Source organism: Falco cherrug, chromosome 5 (assembly GCF_023634085.1).
Source record: "Falco cherrug isolate bFalChe1 chromosome 5, bFalChe1.pri, whole genome shotgun sequence".
Lineage (NCBI taxonomy): Eukaryota > Metazoa > Chordata > Aves > Falconiformes > Falconidae > Falco > Falco cherrug.
Genome location: NC_073701.1, coordinates 33,904,646 through 33,929,170, shown reverse-complemented (window position 1 = coordinate 33,929,170; position 24,525 = coordinate 33,904,646). Strand labels below are relative to the sequence as shown.

Here is a 24,525-nt window from a genome sequence, read left to right as displayed (position 1 = left end):
TTTTCACATGAACACGTGTGTGCTTGTATATCATTTCTCAGGCCGATGTTTTGATCTGTCTTCTGTAGTATAAAGCTGTCTTCTCCTTTTTGTTTTCTTTAGGGTAACCAGGAGCCAGCAGCAACTCCTGATGCAATGGTGCAGCCATTCACCACAATCCCATTTCCGCCACCCCCACAGAACGGGATTCCCACAGAGTATGGGGTGCCACACACTCAGGACTATGCAGGCCAGACCAGCGAGCACAATCTGACGCTCTACGGAAGCACGCAACCGCATGGAGAGCAGAGCACGAACACGGCCAGCACGCAGAACGGATCTCTTGCAGTAAGTGCAAAAGGGTGCAGAGCCAGAAGAGCAGCAAAGTGCTTTGGGGAAAAGCAGCCATCGATTAGATTGCTGTCTGTTTCTTAAGTATGCAGCAAATCTGCAGTGGACTTGAAAAGGAAAGAATTATAAGCAAATAGTAGCTTTTGACCTTCTGTTACTAGGTTCCTGTCTTTCCCCTTGTGCTTGTTCCCCTCATGTATTGGTGTCTGCAAAGAGCAGTAGCACTTGGGATCGTGGTGGCATTGTCCCAGGGCAGTTCTTTACAAAAGTGTTAATTACTTTGTGTTAATTGGTGGACAGTTCAAATGAATGTGATGGAGACAAATTCTAGAAGGTTGACAGTGCAAAGGATTAAGGTGAGTGCATGCATTGTAGGTGTAATCTCAATGTGGTTTTGTTTTCAGGAAGCTAGCAGAGTAGAAAAATACTTTTCTTTGACTTTCTAAATATGGTAGGGAGCATCGTGGGGCAAAGATAGGAGAGAACCTGTCAACTACTGGACATCCATTTGCCAAACAAAGATTTTTACCTTCTTATATTTTTTTACTTTCTTCTTCTTATGGCCTGGGATTGGCACTGGGCAACATGCTGGCAGATTATCCCAGGAAAAGCTTTATCCACCCCTTAAGCCACTTGTTAAGACTTAACTTCCTAATAAAGAGCCTTATGGTGAGAGCCTTCGTTGCTCAGGGGCGGATTTAATCTGTTAATGCTTTCAGTTTTACTTGTAGTTGGGCGTTTGGCTCATAGAGATTATTTTTCCCCCCCTCTAAGTACTGACTGAATTCACTGCCAACGATTGGAAGAACTGATAGTGCCAGCTTGAGTGTGTATGGTTCCCAGTGTGTGCCTCTGCTTTTTCTGCAGTGGGCAGTGGCTGCATGGTTGACACCACCGGTTATGACTTTCGTAAGGTATCTTTGAGTTCATGTTGGGAGCACCACAACTTCAGCATCTTGAAGAAGAAAAAGACTACAGATCCTGTAAAGTACATTAATAAGTCTGTAAAAGGAACTTCAGGTGCCTTACTTGGCAAACACAAATGTAGATGAGGAGATCAGGCTGGGAATAAAACTTACAGCTGGTGCGGTGTGCCGAAATGCAAGTTGTCATTTTAGTGCAAGATCGTCCAGTGTCGTTCCAACCCATAAGATCTGGGTTGCCCATCTCCAGCAAACAGCTATCTTGAGAACTGTTGGTTTGTTGGGAAAGCTGGAAATGGGAAATAAAACAGGGCAGTGATTTTCCCCGTGTATTTTAGCTGTTTCCATCCTTGCCCAGAGCTTAAGAGTGTTCCTTTTTAATGGAACCGATGTAAGCCTTGACCTTGGATGTAAACTTTTGCCAGCCCTCCTGCTCTTCTTCCATATTAGGAGCCATCCCTGTGGTGCTGCAGGGCCAGGCTCTGTGTTTTGTCAACTAATGCTGGCTCCTTGGAGCCCACAGCTTGCGAGGAGGCTGGCTAGCTTGTGGGGAGGGACTGGGAGCCCATCTGTGCTGGAGGGAGCGTTGCTGGGAGACTGCTGGGAGGCAGCAGTGTTGCCAGGAAGCTGCAGAGGGAGCCTGACTGGCAGGGGTTATCTGAGAAACAGGCTGGATAACACCTAAGGCTTGTACTGGCTGTTGGGAACAGGTGGGCATGTCTGGCCTGACCATTTGACATGGTTAAAGATGTGCGAGCTGAGCGTGCAGAGTCAGGCTTTGCAGACCGCAGCTTGCTGGGAGAGGGTAAGGGCGCAGATGAGCAAGTTGCTGCTGCTGCTATGGTTGGGATGATCAAACCCAGAGCATCCAGATGGTGGCACATGAAGAAATCCAGGGGGAGGGGGAAGGCACCTCGGCCAAGGGCCTTTCACATGCCAGACTTTCACAGGCGCAGGTCTTGGATTTTCTGACTCCCTTTGTCTTTCTGTCTAGGACTTCTTCTGTATGAAGTTATTTTGATTCTGTGGGCTGCCTTGGGATGTAATTGCTTGTAACTTTTTTTTCTTCTCAGTGTACTGATTAATGGTGTAGGAACTAGGGGAAGGAAGAAGACTCAGTAGTTACTCGGGCTCAAGCATGCTATTAAAATACAGCAGAATGGGTCTGTTATTAGCTGTAGTTGTTCAAGGTGAAATGTCAAGCATCTTGTCCATCACACGCTGGTGTTGCTTGTTTGATACACATGTTCAGTCCATGTGGACTAGACTGCTACGCTTTAAGGCATCTTTTCCTTTCACTGTTTTGTTGTCTTGCTCAAACAACTTTAATAGAGCAAAAAGTTGTCGCAGGTGATGTATGATCCTTCCCTCCCATTATGTGACTGACAAGTGCAGCTGCCATCACGTGTGTGAAGGTGATACTCCAGACCGAACAGCCGGTGGATTTTTTAGCTGCTGACTCGAAGCCTGTGCTCCTGTGGGATGGTTCAGGAATTCCTTCAGTCAGACGGATAAGGTCTCTCCTTGCTTTTAAGAACAAGGCTTGTTCTTGGTCCAGTTGGGAGGATAGAGAGAGGTATGAAAGGTGTGCTTAGGCTGGTAGCCTTTAGGATAACTGCAGAAGTAACAGAGAATCTGGTTATCTGGTTGGTAAGAAAGATGTTATGCAGCAATGTAATGGGGTCTAATACAGGGTCCCTAACACATTGAGTGGGAGCATCTTTTCATAAAAACTTGGCAGATTGTGGTAGACAAGTCAGATTGAATGATTTGGGATTAATGGTGGTGTCTGTGTTTGTAGACATTGGTCTGGAAGCCTGAGGTCAAACATCAGCAGTGAACTTAAGTAAAAAAAAACAAACAACCAAAACAAAACAAAAAAAAACCCAAAACCTGAAGTCAAAGTCCATGCCTTCCTATGCAGTCTAAAAGCCCTGAGCAAAGGGGAATGACTAGTTGGTGTCATCAGCTAAGGATGAGCTTGGTTCTAGAAGTCTGAGTGTAGTGGAAAGCATTCAAAGCTCTCAAAGCAAGGGCATGGAAAAGAAATTGGCACAATAGGTGGTGTAATACAAAGAGCTTAATATTTTGGAATCTTTTATTTTCGGATCAAGTCTCATCTGCGGGGCTTTGTTTCTTGCCTGGCATGTGGGTCTCCCAGCCTTCATCTCCAAGCATCTGTCCTTTCTCTTTGATACTGTCCCAAAGCACAGCTGAAAGACCTGGATTAAAAATAGGCTGAGGTACCAGACCATATTTGGCCTACTTGGTCTGCCTGTTGTAGCCTGTCTCTTAAACTGTTGACGCTCTGCATTTCACTTTTTATGGTGCTGGGTCGCCTGGTTTCTTTCCCCTTCCCCCTTCTTGGTTTACATTAGTGCTCTTATCCCTAATGGAGACACCCAGCACAGATAGCTGCAAGTGGAGATGCTAATTAGGCTGCAATACCTCTGGCAGCTGATCTGATCTGAAGATTTCACTGCTGTCAGAAAGGAGAGCTCTGGCTCCAAGCACTAACTCCCGCTCCTGTTTACTGGCTCTGGCATTCCTTAACATGAGCTACTTTAATTCACTGACCTGGCAGAAGGCTGTCCAGTTCTTTTGCTGGGTTAATGAATTAGAGCAGCTCTTGGAAGGATCCAGCAAATGCTGTTGTTGCAAGGTAAGCGTATGGAGTGCATGGCCAGAAGCAGAGAGCAACTGTCAGTTCTCTGCATCTCCTGGTACTCTACCTGCAGAGGGAAGATTAATCATCCGCTGAACTAAAAAAGCTTGCTTGATAGTAAATGCAATGAACTTAATACTCTGAGCTGATTATTCAACTCGTTTCTCTTGTTAATGTCAGAGGGAAGAATTTGTGTGTCTGTATAAATTATGGAATGCAGCTGGAGGTATGGAAGTAGAGGAATAAGTTTATGTAAATTACTTTGTGTGAAAATGGCAGGTGCTGTCGCCTTGGTGTTATGTTGTCAATGAACCAATATAAAGCATTATTTAATTACAGAGCATCATGTATCTTGGCCTCTGGATGAGCTGTACTGAAACATATTCAGCTGATCTGCTATATCACAAAGGGATATTGCCTTTCTGATTTCTTAAAGAAGATGCTTCTGTGGTGGGGAACCCTTATGTGTTGTGTTCAGAAGTGAGTAGGGAAGCTGCTCGATAATCTGGCTGTGCCCCACACATCCAGCGAGGGTTTGGAAAGAAGGGAGCCAACAGCACCAAGGGTTCCTCAACTGACTTTTGTAACACATGGGTGACGTTATAATGATGACTTCCCCTTAGATATTTTTTGCATAGTCTGAGATTGCAGAATTTTTCTCTGTAATTATTTTTCATCACTTCAGTAATTAAAGCAATTGTTCGTGTGAAGTATTTCAGGTGAGGAACATGTTTAATGAATATCCTCACTTATCTTTTGATACTGCTGAGCAGGTAAACACAAGGAAGAGCTAGTTTCAAGTAAGTAGCTAGCGCTGATTGGCCACCTCAGTCTGGAAATTGCTGTCTTGAGGTAGCAAACTGACATTTAACATCAGGAATTTGCTTTGAGTATGAAACAGATTATTTTATGATTTTGAGTATGAGGCAGATTATTGTCAGCACTTGCAGACTTGTCTAGTGAGGCAGATTTAAAAATGATTTTGAAAGAGAAATAGGAAATAAATCAACAAATGTCATTATGTTAGAGTATACAGCTGTGGTACTTCTAGATCTGCTGTAACCTTTGAGACATACGCAGAAGTAGCACAGGGAAGGCTAATAGTGGTGATGAAAGGGATGTAGCAGGTTCTTTATGAGAAGAAATGAAATCTTCACTTAAGAAAAGACCTGACAGGAATGAAGGCATATGATGAGTACATAGAATATTGAATGGTATGGGAAATAAAATAGGGAACTTTCCCATTTTCATTTACTAGAATGCACTCGGGGAAATAATTGGGTGCCATGTATGGGGAAAAAAAGTTTTTGTTTCTTGTTTTTTTTCCACAAAATGAGGAATTTAGCATTGGAACTCTTGTCCACAGGATGCTGTGGAAGTCAAGACATCAACTGGCTAAGTTTGCTGGAGGCTGTGCTAGAGAAATATCATGGAACATTTGCCCTGTTCATATGTTCTTCCACAGATGCCACAGATTTGGCTGCTGTCAGAAAGAAGATAGTGTATTGGATGGATTTGTTTGTCACTGTGTGGCTGTTGTTCTGCCACTGTCAATGGAGCAGTCCAGGGGTGACCACTAGATTGGGAAGTCTTGCTGCCTCCTTCACCATGTCAGGGCATCCCTGTATTTGGAGGAATGAGCTGGAACTGCTCACAAAGGGTTTGACGTTTTGCCCAGAATAGCAGGCCCTTCAGGGGGCTTCATTTCACCACTTTATTGAAAGAAAAAAAGGGGGGGAAAAAAAAAGTAAAAAACCCACCAAAGAATCCTGTGAAAAAATACTGCTCAGGAAAACAATCATAAATATCGCTACATGCAGAACGTTACCTGACACATCAGAGATGTCTTTGCTGTGCAGGGTAGGTAGCAAAGCTTCCTATGTGCTTTCATATGTTTGGTTTGTGTTCTGACTTCAGGTGGTTCTATCCTCATTTAGTGAGGAAAGTGAACAAAATGACTTAAGCTTCAGTATGTCTGAAAACTGGTAACCAGCAATCAGAAAAAATACGCACTAGATTAATCTGACTATATTGAAAATAGTTAAAAGCCCTAGTAGAAGTTATTTGGTACATCCTTAGCAGGTTTTTTTTGTCTGGTTTTTGGCATATGAAGGGCTTGGACACATTGTGAATTGTGCCTGTAGTATAGCCCAGGTTGTGTTTTTGGTTTTGTGGTTTTTTTTGTTGGTTTTTTTTGCTATAACACTGCTGGTATCTCTGAAAAATAAGTGTATGGATAGAGCTCTGAAACTATATTTACTACTGTTGAAAAGTGATTATTAGCCCTGTGGTCTTCTGTCTACTAAACAAATGTTGGTTAAGCAGCAGAGGTTCCTGTGCTCTTTACTCTTGGATGTGTAGGATCTTAGTCCTACTCTGGTAGACTCTGGTGGGGCAGGAGAGGGGTTTTGTGTGTAGTGCCTAACTCTTCATTCATTTTTCCGTGGAACCTGCTTAGTGGATATCTGTTCATTGGTGGTTGGCAGGCTGTTTTGACTTGGGTTCTTCGCTAGAAGTTGCAGAGATCTTCCCACATCTGCACTCTCCTTTGTGGTGGGAAGATTGCCTTCTGCCAGTCATAGCTTTCAGTCCTTGCCTCTACACAGTTCCTCGAGCTCTTGATTGACAACAAACAAGGTCTTTTTCTTTCCCTTTTTTTTTTTTTTTTTTTTTTTTTTCCCAAACCAAGACTGGTCTAGAAGCAGTGGAGCGAGCGTGGTCTGTCTCCCACATTTTGTAAGCCACCCAAGTCTCCTGTTAAATATAGTTATTGGTTACAGTTTGTATTTTGTAAATATTTTGTTTGCAATGATTTATGACTCTTAACCTCCTCATTATGATTCACAACATTCTGGACTGACTGCTTCCTGGAGGAGAGGACATGGGGGGATGTTTTTTGCTTTTCTATAACTTGGACCTGAAGCAGTTCCAGTTCTAGAAGCAAGTGGGAGATGGAAACAGAATGTGCTGGGTATTAATAGTCTCTGTGGTGACCTGTCACATTAGTGTTTGGCTCGTCAGGAAGGTAGCCCTCTGCCTGGCCATCCTGTCTGGCCATACAGATGGAGACCTGCTTAGAGCTCAGGTGGCACTGGAGCCCCTGTCTCCCTCCCTCCAAGGAGAAATCCTTAGCTTTACTTGTTCACCAGCTGCTTTAGGACAGGAGGCTAGTCTGGAGGTGGGAAGATGATTGTAGAGCTGTCCCCAGACCCTTCAGAACACCCTTGTGTTACCAGCTGTCCTTCTCCCCTTTTACATGCATACATGCACATGTATACATCCATGCTTCTCTTTGCAGTTGACTTCTTGCTTAGGGTTTCCTTGCTGCTGGTGGGTGTAAGGGAGGACCCGGCATGGGGGCACAGGCAGCAAATAGTTAAAAGTGAATCACATAGTGCACGTGTCCTGAGCTCTGATGCATTTCTCAGTGACCTTGAACAGAGCTCAAAGCTTGCATGTGCAGGCACGAATGACATTATCTCCTGCATAAGTATATGCTATGCAGACTATGCTGAGGAGGTGAGGTGGATCCAATACTGCTTCTTAAACGTGGTATCTTTGCCGCAGCATGTCTCTGTGTTGCCTGATGACAAATATTAAGTCCTAGGGAACATGTATTAGCTCCCTTCTGAGCTGAATTGCCGCCTGTAGCAAAGGGAGAGGGCTGGCTTTTTGCTGTGAAGTGTTGACATGAGGCCAGAGGGAAGGAGCTGAAACTTGGTGTGGGGAAGGACTGAGGGTGGAGAGTGAGCACTCGGTGAAATGCAGGCTTTTATCATCTGGCTTGGTCAGGGTAGCACTGTTGCCAGTCTCCATTATGTGCTGCCTGAGAACAGGCTCCAGGCCCTTCCTTTCATCTCTTTCCTAATGAATTAAGGCAAGGAATAACTATAACAGGGGAAAGGAGAAAAAAAAAAAAAAAGCAAGCAAGATCTGAGGAGACTATTTCTTTCATTTATGTTGTAGCTGAATGTGTGGCAGTAGACAGATGTATTGAGCTAATGTTATAGTAGCTGAAAGTTCAAATCTTACCTTAGGGCCATGGACAATAGAAATGAGGGAGCTACAGTATCCAGAGAAAAAAGGTATTTAATGTTAAACTACTGCTGAAAAATAAGGGTATGTGAAAGCCTGAAAAGCATTTGGGGACTCTTATGTAGTCAAAAGGGTGAGAGTGGACTGAGATCCCATGTTCCTTCTATTATTTCTCATCTTTGAAGCATTTGTCTTACTGTACACATCTCACGTGTTACAAAATGACTCCTGTGTGGCAGCAGCAGTCTGCCATATGCAGAAACAGCTGTGAGTGTTTTTGAGCAGGCCACTGTACATGATGCATCACACCCTTGGTAAGAAAGGAGTTCTGCCCTCTGCCTGCAAATGAATGGATGGGAGAGGAGTGCAAACGACCTCCCTGGCTTCCGCCCCTGTGGAAGCTGCAGATCCAGTCCTGTGCAACCTATATTTGAATTTAAAGACTAAAACATTTTTGTCATCACTGTTCAGAGTCTGTGCCTTTCCTCATTCACACTGCAGAAGATGCACTAGTGTATATGTTTGAGGTTGCACCTGTGTGCGTGGGTGTTTGCTCGCTTGCCAATTCCATGCATAGCCATAGAAAACATTGTATGTGACAAATTGCACTAGCAGGGCTCCAAAATGGATTGTAGAGATCCCTTTTAGCAGAAGTGTTGATGATTTTAGGGAGTTATTTTGCAGCACTCACAGGTGTTGTGTACAGTGGTGATGGATAGGCTACTCCTATGTCTTGTCCTTCTTGGACAGATTTGCCCTGAGGAGCAAAGGACTTTGATGGAGTCATAAAAATAAACTACCAGATAGCATGGTGTGATTTAATCACAAGCCAGCTGCATTGATTCTTCCCCTAGGGTGCACTCTCTGTACATTTGGAGATGCATTTTGTCATAGGGGTGAGGGTAGGAGAAGAAGGGAGCTTGGAGAGGAGGAGGCAGCTTTTTAGATACGATAAAATGGAGGTTTCTGAGGTGGTTCATGAAAATTTGATGTTTGAGGGATGGATGAGTTTTAGCCAAATAAAAATGTTTATTCCTGCTAGGCTTCTCCTGAGACTTGCACAGCTCTGGAAAGTAGAGGTACTTGCAGGGCAGTATCTCTATGAAGGAAGAATCTTCATTCTTACTACCACAGCTTAATTTATATTGACCAGATCAAACATATTTTGTGCTGCTGGTGCAGCCCTACTAAAATAAAATTGAAAGCTGCCACCGCTTCACTCAGCGTGACAAGATCCCAGTACTAACTGTTTGGTTCTAAAGCACTGAGACAAGAGCAAGCAATGTGCAAGTTCAAGGTCATGTCCGCAAGAGACATTTCTGGCCAGAAGCTCTCTTAAGACTAAACTGGCAACATTATCTGTGAAGAGGTGCTGCTTTCCAAATATTTGTGAACTGTTGTGTATTGAATGAGATGCAGAGCAGTCTAGCAAGTCCAATCAGTGGCTGGGGCATCAGTGTGGGCAGCTCCCCTGAGGTTTTTTTTTTTTCTTTGGTACATAAACTGTGTATGAAAAAACAGGGAGGGATTAAAAAAACCCCAAAGCAACCAACAACAAACCCCAAAGCAGAATAAAACCAACCAATTTTACTCTTAAACCTTTATTTTTAAGGCCTGCATGTATTCTTAAAGGTGCCTAAAGGCTGGCCCTGACGATTACGGGGTCTGTGCTTTCTCGTAGAACTTCTTTTCACTTGATGGGTTAAAGAAGTAGTCAGGTTGGTATCTAAAGAAATGAAGTGACACTTCAAAGTGCGTCACACAGGTGGTCAAAGCATGATTCCTAGGAGGCTGAGGTAAGCAGCAAGAGACTGGGTGGGTGGGTGGGTGCTCTTTGAATACCTCAGCCTGTCAGTGTTTGCTCTTGGAAAGGGACAGAGCAATACACTCAACCAATTTATAGTCTACTTTGTTCTGTAGTTCTGTGGTTTTGAGGTCATATTTCTGAGTAAAGTATGAAAAATACCACTTTCTCATGAAGCCATTTTGCACAGGGGTCTTGCCTTTATATTTGATGCTGTGCTCAGATTTCACCAGTTCTTAGCATAAGCCAAACACAAGTGGCTGAGGTTCTGTTCCTTTCTTTTCTGCCCATCATCTCCACGGGGATGTTAGGCCTCTCCTCTGGCACACTGGTCTCCATTATTCCTCTGCCTTCTTGCTGTACTTTTTCTGTGCACAAGCACCCCTGGCCCACCCCTTTATCTGGCTTTGCTGTACCAGTCAGTGCTTGGAAACGATGGAACAAATACTCTCGTTTTAGCTGCAGAATTGGTAGCAGAAAGTAACACCTGGAGTTTTTATAAGTCCTGTGGTGGTAATGACTGTTTCCTGTCCCTGGTCTGACCTTTCAATGTAGGAGAAAGGCTAATTAAAGACATCCGTAAGCTGTTCGTATATGGATTTTACCATTTAATTATAGAACTTCTTTTGGGGTAATGTTTGTCTGAAAGGAGCTTGACAGAGCAGATGCCGTTTTGCCTGGGGATGCATTTCTGGTATTGGCCCAGTGAAGAGCTGCCACTTCAGCTGTGGGATTTTGATGATTTCATGAACATCCTGCCACATGAGATTGGAGTGGTGGTACAACCTCCTGGCTTCAGGATATGAAAGATCCGCCTCTTCATTAGAGCTTTCATATGGTGGCAGCTGAAGTGAGGAAGAACAGGTGAAGAGAGAGAAGCAATTTAAGAAAACCAAAGGCAAATCTACTAAGCTAAAAAGCTGATATGAGGGGAGGGAGGCTGAGATCTCATTACTGTTTACTCATGGAAAAGGAGGGGAAGAACAACAGATCAATTATTAAGCATTACTAGCTTTATCAAAATAATTGTCAAGTGCTAGATTGCAGGTGTAGTACTAATACCTAAAAAGGGATGCACAAAGCATGTGAAAGGAATATGTGTGGTATCTGTGCACACACTTTTGTTTTTCTGATTTCAGCAGACAGAAGGAGGGGCACAGACAGATGGACAGCAATCACAGACACAGAGCAGTGAGAATACTGAGAGCAAATCCACTCCAAAACGACTTCATGTGTCTAACATTCCCTTCCGCTTTCGAGATCCTGACCTTCGGCAGATGTTTGGGGTAAGTTATCAGTGCCTTTTAAGGCATGGCAGATTCTCCCTCCCCACAGGCGGGACATGTGGTGCTGGTATATTCATGTGAACAAAAAGCCCTTCCCCCTCAATTTAGTCAGCATGCTGTAAAATATTTGCAGGACTTAAGACAATTGGTAGCGTTTACCTCGGCTGGTAAATACACATGAAAACTGTAACTGTTCATATCAAGATGTTCAGTGTAACCTAACAATTGATTTGGAAAAAAAAAACCCAAAATGAAACTTCACATTATTTCCCAGTAGAGACTAGATTTAAACATTGATTTAATATATCCCTTGCAAAGCACTGTTTTTCAGTTGCTTAGAAACTTTTTGAAATATTTATGTCTTTCCTCATGATCCACTTTGGTGATGAAAAATGGCTGCAAGGAATTGGCCAACTAGCAATTGCACGTGGAAAAGCTAGTGCAAGTCAGATGGTATTTTACATTGTGTATGATACACATTCTGTTTCTTTTGACCAAATAGTTTGTCTTAGCTAATCTTTGTACGCTGTTCGTCATTCGCTTTATAAGGTCTTTGAGGAAGAGTTTGTTCACTTGAGTATAGGTGACTCATTCCATGTGAACACAGATAAATGAGCTAGATGCTTCGCGACCTTACCTTCAGGTGAAGTTATCTATATGTCATCATCATCAGGAATATTTCACTTGTTGATATAATCATATGGTAGTATTTCTTACTACTTATGAAGTTAACAGTTGCTGCCTGTTTAAGATGCAGTGCAGCGGACTCAAGTCAGGAGAGACCGCAGCTAAAGTTCCTTTTGCCATCTTAGGCTTTGAGTGTATACCTTGGTCCGAACTGCCATCTGTGTCAGTGTGTATGCATGCATATACACACTCTCATGTATAGAGTAGTGTTACAGTATTTTAAATGTGTCAAATTCATGGACTTCAATCTTAGGCTGCTATAAATGAGAGAAGAATTTGGCTTACCTGTTCATAGCTTGGACAGTATAAAGTGAGCAAAATGTGCAGGAATGATAAAAATTTCAGTGATGGTCTTCAACAAGAGTCCCAGTTGCTATATATTGTGAGAGATTTTTGCTCCTTGTTCATGAAGCTTTTTCTGTCCATAAGAAGCTATTTTGTGGCTGAGACCAAATGGAGAGCAGTGGCCAAAATGCAGAAAGGCAGGGCTGCAAATGGGCAGATAGGAATCTTAAAGTACTCAAAAAGAGTAAGTTTCAAGCCTTCCATGTGGGAGGGAATAACCCCTGAAGCATTACAGGCTGGGGGCCAGTTGTCTAGGAAGATGCTCTGCAGTAAAAAATCTGGGGGTCCTGATGGACAACAAATTGAACACAAGCAACAGTGTGCCCTCGCAGCAAAGGCAACCAACTGCACGCTGGTCTGTGTGAGTGGGTAGCCAGCAGGCTCAGGGAAGTGATCCTTTCCCTGTCTTCAACAGCTGTTGGACTGCATCTGTAATACTGTGTGGAGTGTGGGCTCCCCAGTACAAGAAGTACACTTCATCCAAGTGAAACACTGGAGCAGGCCCCCGGGGGGCACCACTAAGATTGTCAGGGGAGTGGACAATGTGGCATGTGAGCGGAGTCTGAAGGCTGGGCCTATTGAGCTTCGAAAAGAGGAGGCAGAGGGGGGATATTTTTGTTGTCTGCAACTACCTAATCAGAGGATATGGAGATGATGTAGCCAGATTCTTTGTGGTTGTGTGTAATGATGAGATGAGAGACAACAAACCCAAGTTAGAACATGAGAAATTTCTATTAGGTATCAGGATTTTATTTTTTTTTTCTATGAGGGTAGTTAAATAGTGGAACGTGCTGCCCAGAGAGGTTGTGAAACCTCCATCCTTGAAGGTATTTGACTTGACTGGACACAGCCTGGCCAATCAGAATCTCTATAGACCTGCTTTGAGCAGGGGTTGCACTAAATGACCTCTGGAAGTAGGTTCCAGGTAAAATTAAGATTCTGTGATTCTGTTGCAAGAAGCCTGGGTTTGCTTCTGCATTGTTCATACGTTAAATTGTCACACTCTTGACATCTGTGGGTGTGTTTTCAGCATGAAACTCATCTCCTGGCAATCTGTGATTGCTGAATCTTCTCGGTCGCCTGTTCTGCTTTTGTGTTTTTTAGCTTGCTTTTTGCTGCTGCAGGGCTGTGCAGTAGGCAGTTCCATCCGGTTTGGAGAAACTGGTTGCTGAAATCACAGCCAGTTCTTGGACCACCTGCTACAATCTGTATTTAGCACGTCCTGCTCTGTGCTACTGCTGCTGCCCTCTCCTGGGAGCTGCATCGCTTACGTAAATTGTTCCACGTTGTTTCTGCCCCTTCCCGTGGGACCGGTGCTTGCCTTGACACCTGGCCCCTTCCACACTCTTTCACCTTGATGCTGTTCCTCCCTGTGCTCCTGGTGTGGGGGACGTGTATGATACGGAAGTGACAAGAACATCGCTGTCCTGGTGATTCTCACCTCTGCTTTGCCGATGGGGAGACCCAGGCAATTTGAATGAACTGCTGGCCTGAGAAGTGACTTGTGGAAAATGAAGCCTAACTGCTTGCATTAAAGTTTTCTATCCTTTTTTGTGCCCATATAGTGCCATTTGTACATAGAAGGGGTGTGGAGATATGCTATATGAGTTAGTTTCTGGTTGTTCCTCAAGTTATTCGTTATTTGTTTGTTGGTTGTTTTTTTTTTCTCCCTAAACATAATCTGAAGTTCTAGCATAGTGGTGTGATTTTTAAGTGGAGTAAATGACATATTGCCTATAAAACCTTTTGCTAGTTCACCTGGCCTTGTGTTTGCTGAGAGGTATGCCTACTAGAAGAGTATTCATCTTTTGGAGCACAAAAACCTCCCATGTGCCATTTTCCTGTAATAGAAAACTTTGCTCTTTGCCAAGGAAATAATCAATGGTTCTTGCACATCTGTTTTTCTCTCAGTGCTGCTTCTCTCAGCATGCTCAGAGCCTCAAGCAGGAGCACGTTTCTCTCTGAATCCTCCTTGCTCCTATTTCTTTTTCAGGATCAGGATGCTTTCCCTTGGGTGACTCACTTGAAACCTACCCTTTCTCCTACAGGGGACTCGTGGTTGTCTGAGTCTTCAGCTGTGGCTAGCCTGTAACCCCCATCTTCTCCCTCTCCCTTCTGTATGTCAGGTCACATCTCCTCAACGTCATATCTGAGAGACTCAAAATCCTTGCCTGGAGTGATTTTCTCAAGCTACTGTACAAAGAGAGGAATTGGGTAGACAGCAAAGCCATGGAGGAAGAAATAAATGTGATGCTAGGGAGGGAGTAAAGAAGTCCCCTGAGGATGGAACAGCATGTGAGAGGTCAGCCCAGTCCTGGGGCACAGAACGTTAGCTAATGCTTTCATCCAGATTTGAGCAGAGGTGGTCTTCAGACATGTTGTCCCATGTGTGATTAAATGGATATTACATAATGCTTTCTAAACCTTCATAGTTTGAGAGAGCTGCAGACATAAGGATTTCCTGACAAATTCAAATTGAGTTTCAAACCATCTCTTGCCTACTGTGTGTTTCCAACAGATCCCCGAGATATCCTCAGGAATGGAACAAACATTTCCTTATGTATATGCTTCTTATAGGGAGGCAAATAAAATAGGCTGTTTAAAACAGGTAATATTTACTTGACATTTCATGATACCAGTAAAAAGACTTCCAGAAAGCTTCTAGAAGGAATAGGTCATTTTTTAATGCACACAGCTCTGCACCCACTGTGGAATAAATCAATAGTTGACCTTGTTCTAGCAGATAAAGAAGAGTTAATAGCTGACCTGAAATCCCACGGTTGCCTAGGTACCAGTGATTGTTATTTGTCTGTATTTGCTTTGCGCAAACAGAATATGGCATCAGGCAGTAATATAAGGAGCTTTAGAAGAGTCTGTTTCTTTGAGTTTAAACAATTGGCAGGATAACTGTCTGGGAAGGTACCTGTAGAAGGGAAGTGTTACTGGAAACTAAAGTATTCAACAAAATCATACTGATAGCCAAAAAGGCATGATTCCACAGTTGATGAAACGGTGTTAATAAAACCTCAAGCATTCTGTACATTAAACGGGGAAGAAGAGGAGGAGGAGGAAATAAATGGCAGCAAATATAATTGCAAACTTAAATGAAGCAGGTGAGAAAGGAACTGTGCTAATCATGGAGATATTGGTGATGCAGGTTCAGAGGAGGACGCATATATTTTTTTTATATGCAAACAGAAAGGGTCTAGGTGTAGGTACAATACAAAATTCGGAACAGTTGTGTTCTCTCTTGAAAAAACCCTGCAAACTAAAACAAAACAAACAAACAAAAACCAAACAGAAAAACCAACCACAAACCACAAACTTGCTGTGTTTATGATTTAAGAGGAGATATTTGTACCATATCTGGTTTTCTGTATAACAAAGGAGGTTGAGACAGTGTTTGCTAATATTTAAAAAACAGTAGATCTAGATAAGGTACATCCAAAGATAATAGCCAAAGCAAGGAACTCTTTTATTCATTAATGTTAATTTTTAGCCAGTTCTTGTAAGCTAGGGGAGTTGCAGAAGGCTGCAACGCAGCCCACCAGGTTTCACTATTGAAAAAATTGAGGGGGATGACCCAAAGAGCTACGAACTATCTATCCGTATGTTGATCCTTAAGATAAAAAGAATTTAGGATAGTTTTTAAAAAATCAGAATATGAAGAAATGGTTTAATATCTATTCAGAATGACTTTGTAAGATGTATATTATCTTAGACAAGACATTATTTGTCTGCATTTTGACAAGATTGTACAAAGCAATGCTGATAATAGTTGAACATTGCTCAACCAATTGAATTCGTCCAAGTGACCAATGTTGATTTTTAAGAAAAAAAATATTTACCTCAAACATAGCACACATTAGAGGGATTAAAAAAGTCTTCAGTGCCTGCTAATAGAAAGTAGTATGTTGGGGAGATGTCAGTGTCAGTTTCCCCAGGGATCTGTTTCAGTTGCAGTCCTGTTCAGTATCTGCATCAACCCATGGAGACAGTACTATTAAAATCTTGACAGTAAGGTTTACGGTTAAAAAACTATTTGAGGAGGAGGAGGAAACAGAAAGATAAGGTTACTGTTAGAGAATTACTTGAAACGCCTGGTTAACTGATGACAAATCCAGCAAAAAAGTGTTCGATGCAGCTCAGTGCAGAGTACTGAATATGTGGGAACCAGGCTGTGCTTGTAGGATGGAGAGTTTTCTTTGGAAAACACTGATTTAGGGGAGTACTCCAGTGATCATTGAAGATAGTTGCTTCAGCAACTCAAAAGTGGGTATCGGACTGCAGGAGGGATGTGATTTTGCTCATGTTTAAAGTTGAAAAGTCAGTGGCTGCCTAATTTTGTTCAGTTCTGAGATCAGTTTAGGACCAAAAAAAATAATAATCTAGGGCTTGGGAAGATGAGTGGCTTTTTAGCCATGTAAGATGTCGGGTATGTGATTTATTCAGCTTCTTCGAGAGGTTGGGAGATGACAGGTCTGTTCTGTACAGGTGCTTATGCATGGTTGATACTTGCTAATAAGGGGGTTAGGTCTTGTTTATAGTCATAATAAGATTTTCCAGTTGGAAGCTAGGATTTAACACAATTAACCTTGAAATGAGAGAAAAATTCTTAGTAATTTAAACTAATTTAATGCAATGAAACAACTTACCAGGGAGTGGAGGAGTTGCCATCAGTGTTGAAAACAAGTTAGGAACTCTTTTCAAAGTCTTACTATCCAGCTTCTGAGGGACATTCTTTGGCCTAGTGTGTGTAAGGACTTTGACATGGTGGCAATGGTCTTCTCTTTAACTGCTGGTGGGCTGTCCCCTGCCTTTTTACTGTTCCCCTCAGGATCTTTCCAGCCCTTTCGGCTTGGTGCTGTGGTAGTGTCTGTACTTGCACCTCATGGCTGATAGCTTCAGTCCTTCCCTCTTAGGCTTCAAGAAGCAGCTTTCCTCCCAGTATAAAATTGGCTGGAATACTTTGGTCAGTTTTGGGACTTCAGTGTCAGATGAACTTCAGAGTCTCCTGAAGAAGGTGGAGGTTGGGTTTGAGTGCCTGCAGGAGGTAAATCCATCTGTTCTCAAGCTGAATCGTGAATTGCTCCCACAAAAACAAGCAAAGAGTTCATATGGGTGTCAGTGCACTAAATCCTTATCCGTTATGAGAGCAACAGTATGAGGAGTAAGAATTGATGTTTCTCAGGATTTACCATGATGAAATGCTCTTTGCTCAAGAATCTTCAACTATTTTTAATAAAGGAGATAGCGTAACATAAAGATAAGGACTATATTGATGACAATTGCAGATGAAGGTGGGATAGCACAGTGTAGGGTGTGCATTCTCTCAGGCTCTGGCTTCAGAGGAAGCTACTGCCTTCTTTAAAACATGCTCACTATATGACTACTAATTGAAGGCTGTTAAATGCTGCTGGTGGAGAACATAATCAGCCCAGCTGATAAAGGGTTTTTACGCATTATCAGCTACAGCAGTAATAACGTATGGCTGGTTTGTATAAAAGGTGACCATTTTGTCACATTTAGTAACTTTCAGTTAATGAAGTTATTAATAACTTTGTTTATTAGAGGTGTCGAAATTACATTTTTTTTAAAAAGATTGGATTTTAATGGAGGTAATGTGATCCTTTTCATTCTCTAAGCATAATTCATATATCTACTGCGAGGTTCTTGATAGTGTATGTTTGTGGTAGACCACTGCTTTGTATGACCCAAGAAACACAGCTCTGGGAGCTCAGATATTTTTGGAAGCTCATGTATCCTTCAGATCTTGCCCTCTGGGGTAACATTTTGGCACTTTGCACTTCCTAAAATATCTCAGCAGATATAATTTCTCATCCAACTTCATTATGGTGTCAAGAGTGCAAAACACCTCCATGAGCATATAGTTTGAGGCTAAAGCAATAACAAGCTAGACTAAGTGCTTCCTCAACTAAGAATTTGGTAGAATTTTAAGTCTGTTTGCCAGCAGATAAATTTAAATACACAAGTAATTTATGATACAAAAATATTGGCAATGGCAGAAAACTACTCGTTAGGTATTAAGGGAAGTAGGTAAATAACATGGTAGAAAAAGAAGCTCTGACCTGCAGCTGTTGATGGAGTCTGGCCTGAAGTACAGCAATGGGAAGGTTTCTGAAAGGGACCCTGCTGAGTGGCTTGGACATCTGAATGACAAAGTCCTGTCTTCTGGATATCAAGATATATTTGAGTTTTTTCATCTCTAATTAGTACTGGCCACTGATTACGCATAACAAGTCCCACGTGCCGGTATTGGAGAACATTCTGACACAAGGTGGCCTCTTTGATTCTTGCTTCCAAGCTCTTCCAGTGATGAGTGTGCGCTCCAGCCCTGTCACAGGGCAGGACTTTTCTTCTTGCTGGTACTGGTTGGAGTTAGAAGAGGCACTGTTGTTTATACTGGTGTGCTTCCCCAGGGCAATTTCTGGAATCAGCCTTTTGCAAAGGGCTTGTGTGCTCTGTGCTGCTTGAACATCCTGCTTTGTCTGCACAGCTACATTGGGGACCATGGTACTTCTGCACGAGGGTGCTTGTGCCGCTGCAGCTGTCAGCAGCTATTGTACTGTCTGTCTTGCTCTACGAAAGTGAAGTGCTGATGCCACGGGACACAGAAACTTCTGTAATGACCATCTGGTGGAAGGCAGCGATGACAGGGTCATAAATTTATCTAATACTTAGGTTTTCATATAAATTAGTAGAAGGGTCTGCAGTGATACTGGGCTGAATGTCATTTAGGAAGCAGTGCTGTGCTGTAGCTGGGTTTACTTGCATAAAGGGCTGGGTAAAATTACATGGAGTGCCTTTTATAACCCAGTTTTATATGGATTCAGTCTACATGTCTGAGTCCTCTCAAACTGAATTTTGAATGTATGCTGGTTTTGTGGGCAGTCGCACCTCTGGGGATGGCACAAGGCAGGAACAAGGAGCTGCAAGTGTAGACCTGGAAGGGTAGCCTGGTGTTAAGATCTCTGGAGTGGTAGCCTGTGTAACTGTTCACCCCATCTCACTATTTCATGTGAAAATCCTTTCTTTGTGAGTAAGAGGGTAACAAATGACTGAGAAACTATGTTCTTCATTGCTTTGTTTGCTGGGATGGCTGTGGTCTGTAAATCCTGTTAGAAATCTCTGCTCTTTGTGTGGCTTCCTTTTAAAGTCTAGTTTCTTAGAAAAACCTGTTTTGTTTGGCAACAGGGCAACCCTATTAAGGGCTCCTTGGTGCTGTTTACTGTCTTCCGTTAGTAAACTATGGTAATGCTTCGGTTTATAAAATCCTTGATGCTTCTATTTTCCTGTCAGCAAAGCTGGTGTAGCTTGGCTGAATTGGGCTGTAGCAGGGTGGGCCCTACTATTTTGAAGAAACGTGACCCAGCTTCAGGTGAGAAGTTCACATACTGATAGCATTGTAGCTCTGGCAGGCCCCATGTTGCTATGACTAAGCACTCACTAATACGCACTATGATGGAGCCAACTGTTCTCAGCTGAAAGTGTATTCCCTGGAGTTGGAAGCTCTAGGGTAAAGGACACTGTCTGCAGCATGGACCTGTCCTGCATATGAAATGCTCTTGCTCACACATCTCAAGCCTGAGGACCTGAAATGGTTTCCCGCACAGGAGGCTGGTTTCCTGGCTATTTTGAATTTTGACCATCTTTGCAAATGGACTGTTTGGCACCTTCGGAGTTTAGATAGCTCACTGCACTTGTCTCAAGTGAATTTTGTAGGGCCAGTACAAAGCTGCTTGGGCATACAGAGTTCTCTTGTACAGATGTGAGGTTGTCACATGATGTCTCACATTACCTTTCATTGTTCCGTTTAGCGAATTTGCCTCGTACTCCTTGTTGTTTGCATCTTTAGAGTTAAGTTGTCTGGCACGTTTTTGAGCTGATTTTGAAAGCTCTAGACAGGGAGAGGAGGCAGGGCCAGCTGGAACAGAGCATACAGGAGGGGCCCTACCAAACTGTCAGTGCCTTGGAAGGCAAAAGCTCTCTGGTGCCAGATCTCTCAAATTTATTATATGTAATGTAGTTATGGCCTCTGCTGGAAAAATCTGCTGCCTTCACATCATCTGAGTGGAAAGAAACACACAGCATGCATATACCTTTCCTTGCAGAATGTCCTTGCATCTATGATGAGGTACATCATGTTCAAGCAAGAAAATTGGGTTCTGGTCATAGCTGATGTCTGTTAATATCTTTATGCCTCTTAAAACTGTTATTTCCAATAGCCCCTGCTACTGCAGTAGAGGAGATGATTCTTATTTACCTGCTCTACAGAAAAAAAACCCTAAAAGCTTATACAAGGTCACTCACTCCAGGGAATGGAGCACTAAGATAAAACAGATGCTATAGCTCCTATACTCTGGTATTACTGGAAGTGTGTGTGTGTGTGTGTGTATCTATCCATCATATGGCATGTGCATAAGCAGTTCATGGTGAAGGTTTCTTGCATGACCTGGCATGTGATGGGAGATCCTGGCTTCTTGGTCACATAGTAAGCTTTTTAAGTCATGGTGGGTGCATTTGTGAGACGTGTCATCCTGCAGTGCCTTCTTCAGAGCCTGTGAACTCCACTGAGAATTTTTTTCCCTAGCTGCTGTGCAGGGTTGTCAGTAGCTCTTGGTAATCACAGAGTGAACAAATCGAGACTGTGCGCACAGCAATTCATGTGTTCAAGGTTAGAGAGTTAGTCCTCATGGATGACCTAAGCATGGGTGTTGTTTTATTTGGCCAGACCCTCTGTCTGCTGGAAAATACAAACATGCCTGTATACATGATTTTAAAAAATTACTAGGGGGGTATTTGGTGTTGACCCTTGTATTTAGGCAGCCTAGCATTTTCCATACAAAATTGTGACCTTTCACTAAGGAGCTCTTAAAACTTCCATTGTTTGCAGTAGGCTGTTGACATTTGGTAGGCAAAGCACCATCAGAGAACAGAGTGCCTTTTTATGTTCCGCTAAATTAGATTCAGCTTTGAAGGAGATATAAACTGTTAAAATGAACTAGTTCTTTTTTGCTGCTTTCATTCTTCAGGAAAATTCTGGCACACTACCAAAAATAAAGTGCCTCCAGTGCTGGACCTGCTGTAACCGTTGCAGCAGTGAGGACAAGAGCTGTGGTGTTGGGAGCTGTCATAGCAGCTGTTGCAATGGCTGCAGCGGAGTCTCTTGAAGAGCCCAGCTCTCATCCTCCTGCCTTCTGGCCATGCTGCTTTCTTCCAGGAAATTTCATGGAGCAGGAATCCCTTCCCCAGCAAACCTCAGTTCAGTATTTAGCCCCTGCTCCTTCTCTCCCAAGTAGGTCCTTCCCTCCTGCCTCTTCAAACACCCACACCTTCTAGGTAGAAAAGAGATTGGGGCAGTTTGCATGGGTGGATGTTGCCCATTGCAGTAGATGTCAAGCCTGTACTCGCTGCAGCCGCGGGATTTGGTGACCTTAATTCTGTCATCTAGGAAACAACGTATCTCCGTCATCCACCAAGCAGGGAGGCGGCACTGCCACCTCTCACAGAGTTAGGTCACACCACTCGTATTCAGCATTACTGCCAGCTTTTTGTCAGCCACAAGAAATTAAACATGAAAGACAGAATTTCCTGCTGGTGTGGAAACCCTGTGCAGTGAGCTCAGCTGAACAAGGCTTTCAGGCAGCTCTGGCAGTAGTACCCAAGGATCCAGGCCTAGCTGGGTGTGGGGGAGGGGAAGATGGCACAGCATTAATAGTGCACCAGAGGCTGCATGGTTTGTTCTATTTCAAGATGATTCTAATGAGGTGATTTTTTGATGGCTTTGAAGACTCTGTAAATAATCTTGGCATTTGTGTTTATTGAGAGCCTGACTGTTTTAGCATGTGTGGCAAGACTAGGCAGCTCAGCTGATCTGGCAGGGACAGATCCTGCTCTTGGGTGGGGTGTGCTGCTTTCTGCTCCCTTTTGCTTCTCAGAGCCATAATGCTCACCTGGCCCTTTGAGCCATTTCAGATCAGTAAATCATCAAAAATTTTGTATGTATTCCTTTTGTTGAGCAAGTTTTTTGCAGGTTTGGTGAGCTGTATCAGTTAATCTACAGGTGAGAATAAAAACTGGGGCCAGCTTTAGGAAGCTGGTGAGATCAGACAAAGAAGGACAAGGGAGCAGGGACAGCCCTTCAGCAGCCACAGGCTGTACAGTTGGTTCAGCCCCTGTTGTGTAACCACACTGTAATAGTCTACCAAGAAAGCAATCATGACCGATTTCTTTCATATCTTGCATATGGCCCAAGCCATATGCAACAAAGACAACAAAAAGCAATCAACAGCTAATCTCCTTTATAGACAAGCCCACACCAAGCATGGGATAGAAATAGAAAATGTATTTTATCTGTGATTGGCACCGCAGTGGTCAAAAGAGGATCCAGTGTGGATCAAGCCTAAGCTGTTGAGATGTTGAGGTGTCAAGGAAGATGCATGTTTACATTAGCATTATTGAAACTTCATGTAATGTGAGATATTGTGAATTTAATTGTTCTTGGGATGAATAAAAGATCAAGTATTGTCCTTAAACAATAGAACAGTAAAAACAACATCTGTGAACCAACATTTGTAAAAGAATAAAATTGTCTCCTTTTTAAGAATGGCAAATGAAAGCAGACAGAAACTATAGCTAAAATCGTTGGAAGCATTTTGTTTTCTTAAAGACAGTTGTGGAATACTTGTTCAAGGGACTTAATAGCTTTTTATTGCTTTACATATTCAGAGCTGCACCCCAGCCATCATGGCTCACTTGTAAATAATCTGGCCACAAGTCTTTCAAGCAGGGCACCCATAAAATGAGCATTATACCCATTTGACTCTGAATGGAAATGTTAATAAAAAATGAGCAGCCAATATTAAGAACAGCATGGCAAAATGAAGAGTGTCCCAGTGCCTAGAGGCTGTGTTCATGATCTTTCCGAACTCGGAGACCTTCCTTTCTTTTCTTGTTGACCCTTCCTTCATCTGCTACCATCTTTAAATCTTGTGCAAGCAGTCAGGATCAAAACCCTGTTGATGGAAGCTTTGGTAAATAACGGGGTAGGAAAACCACTCAGATACAGAATTTGAGTGCAGTATGCATCTCTAGAATGAAGGCTGCTCTGTATATGTGCTCCTTTGAATGAGATCTTAGACCTGGCTTTCTGGAGAGCAAACCTGCAGTTTGGAAATAACAACATCGGCATTTCTAGAGGACACAGAGCATTGCAGGGCTCTGTTGAAGTAGTGATGCCTTTACCTTTGGGTTACTGGTTTGAATCTAGCCAATTGAATGAAAATATTTTAATATATTTCAACATGAAGGGTGTGATCTGTATATTGTTCTACAGCGTGTGGTAAATCTCCTTTCTAGCTTGTAGCTCTCGTTTCCCATTATTGCTCTGCGGTGAGTAGGGAGCTCTTTGGAACCAGTTGTTGAAACAGTGCAGAGTAGTAGGGCCCTTCTCTCCTTAGGGTCTCCAGACTGAGGCAGAGCTCATAATTGCATTATATGTAATAAACTTGCATAGGTTATCAACAGCCAGCTGTATGTCGCAGGTTGAACTATCTTTTTTGAAAAACAAACTGCTGGGAGTTGGCCTTTTTCATGGTTTCTGAATCTGCTGTCAATTCTTTCAAAGGCTTGGAGTTTTGGAATGTAAAGGGAAGAAAGGAGATCTAGAGTCTGGAATCCCTGAGGTTGGGGGTCTTATGTGACTGTCCCGTCCAGAGAAACCACATGACTGTTAAGTTCGTCTCGCAATAGCCACGTCAGGAGGAAGATGAAATGCTGAATTAGATTTGGGAAATGTGGATGTCTGAAATTAAATCTTATAACCATGTCTTAAGTGAAACAGTAGAATGAGGGAAGAAAGAATTGTTTAGATTAAAAGGAAGAAAAGAAGAGCTGCCTCAAATCCCTAAAACTCTTCTAGAGATTGTTTTTCTTCCTTTAGACTTGTGCGAGAAAACCTGTGGTCTGTGACCAAGAGGATCCATACGTCCTAGCCTGAGAGAACTGGGTCACGTCAGTGGGATTTTATGCCTTTGCCTGTATGCTAGAAATGGAAACCTTCTCATCTTCCTTCTTGCACTAAGCCAGCCCCCAAAAGGTAGAAAAAAACAGACTGCCAAAAATAAATCTTTTTTTTTTCTCCCCCTTGTTTCTCTACAGCAATTCGGCAAAATCCTTGATGTAGAGATAATCTTTAATGAGCGTGGCTCGAAGGTAAGTCCTGTTTCTGTACCCGCTTCTCTTGTTTTGATTGTAGAGTAAAAGGCAGTTCATTGCCTAGAGAATATACTCTGTAGACATCAGCAGGAATTAGTGTGATGGAGGAAGGGAAAAGCTATTTTGGGGACTGTCTCCTGTTCCCTCTGACTCCAGACTCTGAGCATGGTCATTTCTGGGCAGCATGTACAAATGCTCCCAGACGCTCCCATC

At 42.9% G+C, this 24,525-nt stretch overlaps 1 protein-coding gene across 11 annotated transcripts in view; it reads left to right on the top strand.

Moving 5' to 3' along the window:
* RBFOX2 (RNA binding fox-1 homolog 2) overlaps window positions 1-24,525 on the top strand; it is a 174,302-nt gene that overhangs the window by 112,302 nt on the left and 37,475 nt on the right. For all 11 annotated transcript variants that reach the window (XM_055711378.1, XM_055711374.1, XM_055711375.1 and 8 more), the window contains 3 exons: window positions 103-327; window positions 10,897-11,043; window positions 24,256-24,309. In XM_055711378.1, coding sequence (XP_055567353.1) covers window positions 103-327; window positions 10,897-11,043; window positions 24,256-24,309 — 426 coding nt within the window. The remainder of the gene's footprint in view (window positions 1-102; window positions 328-10,896; window positions 11,044-24,255; window positions 24,310-24,525) is intronic.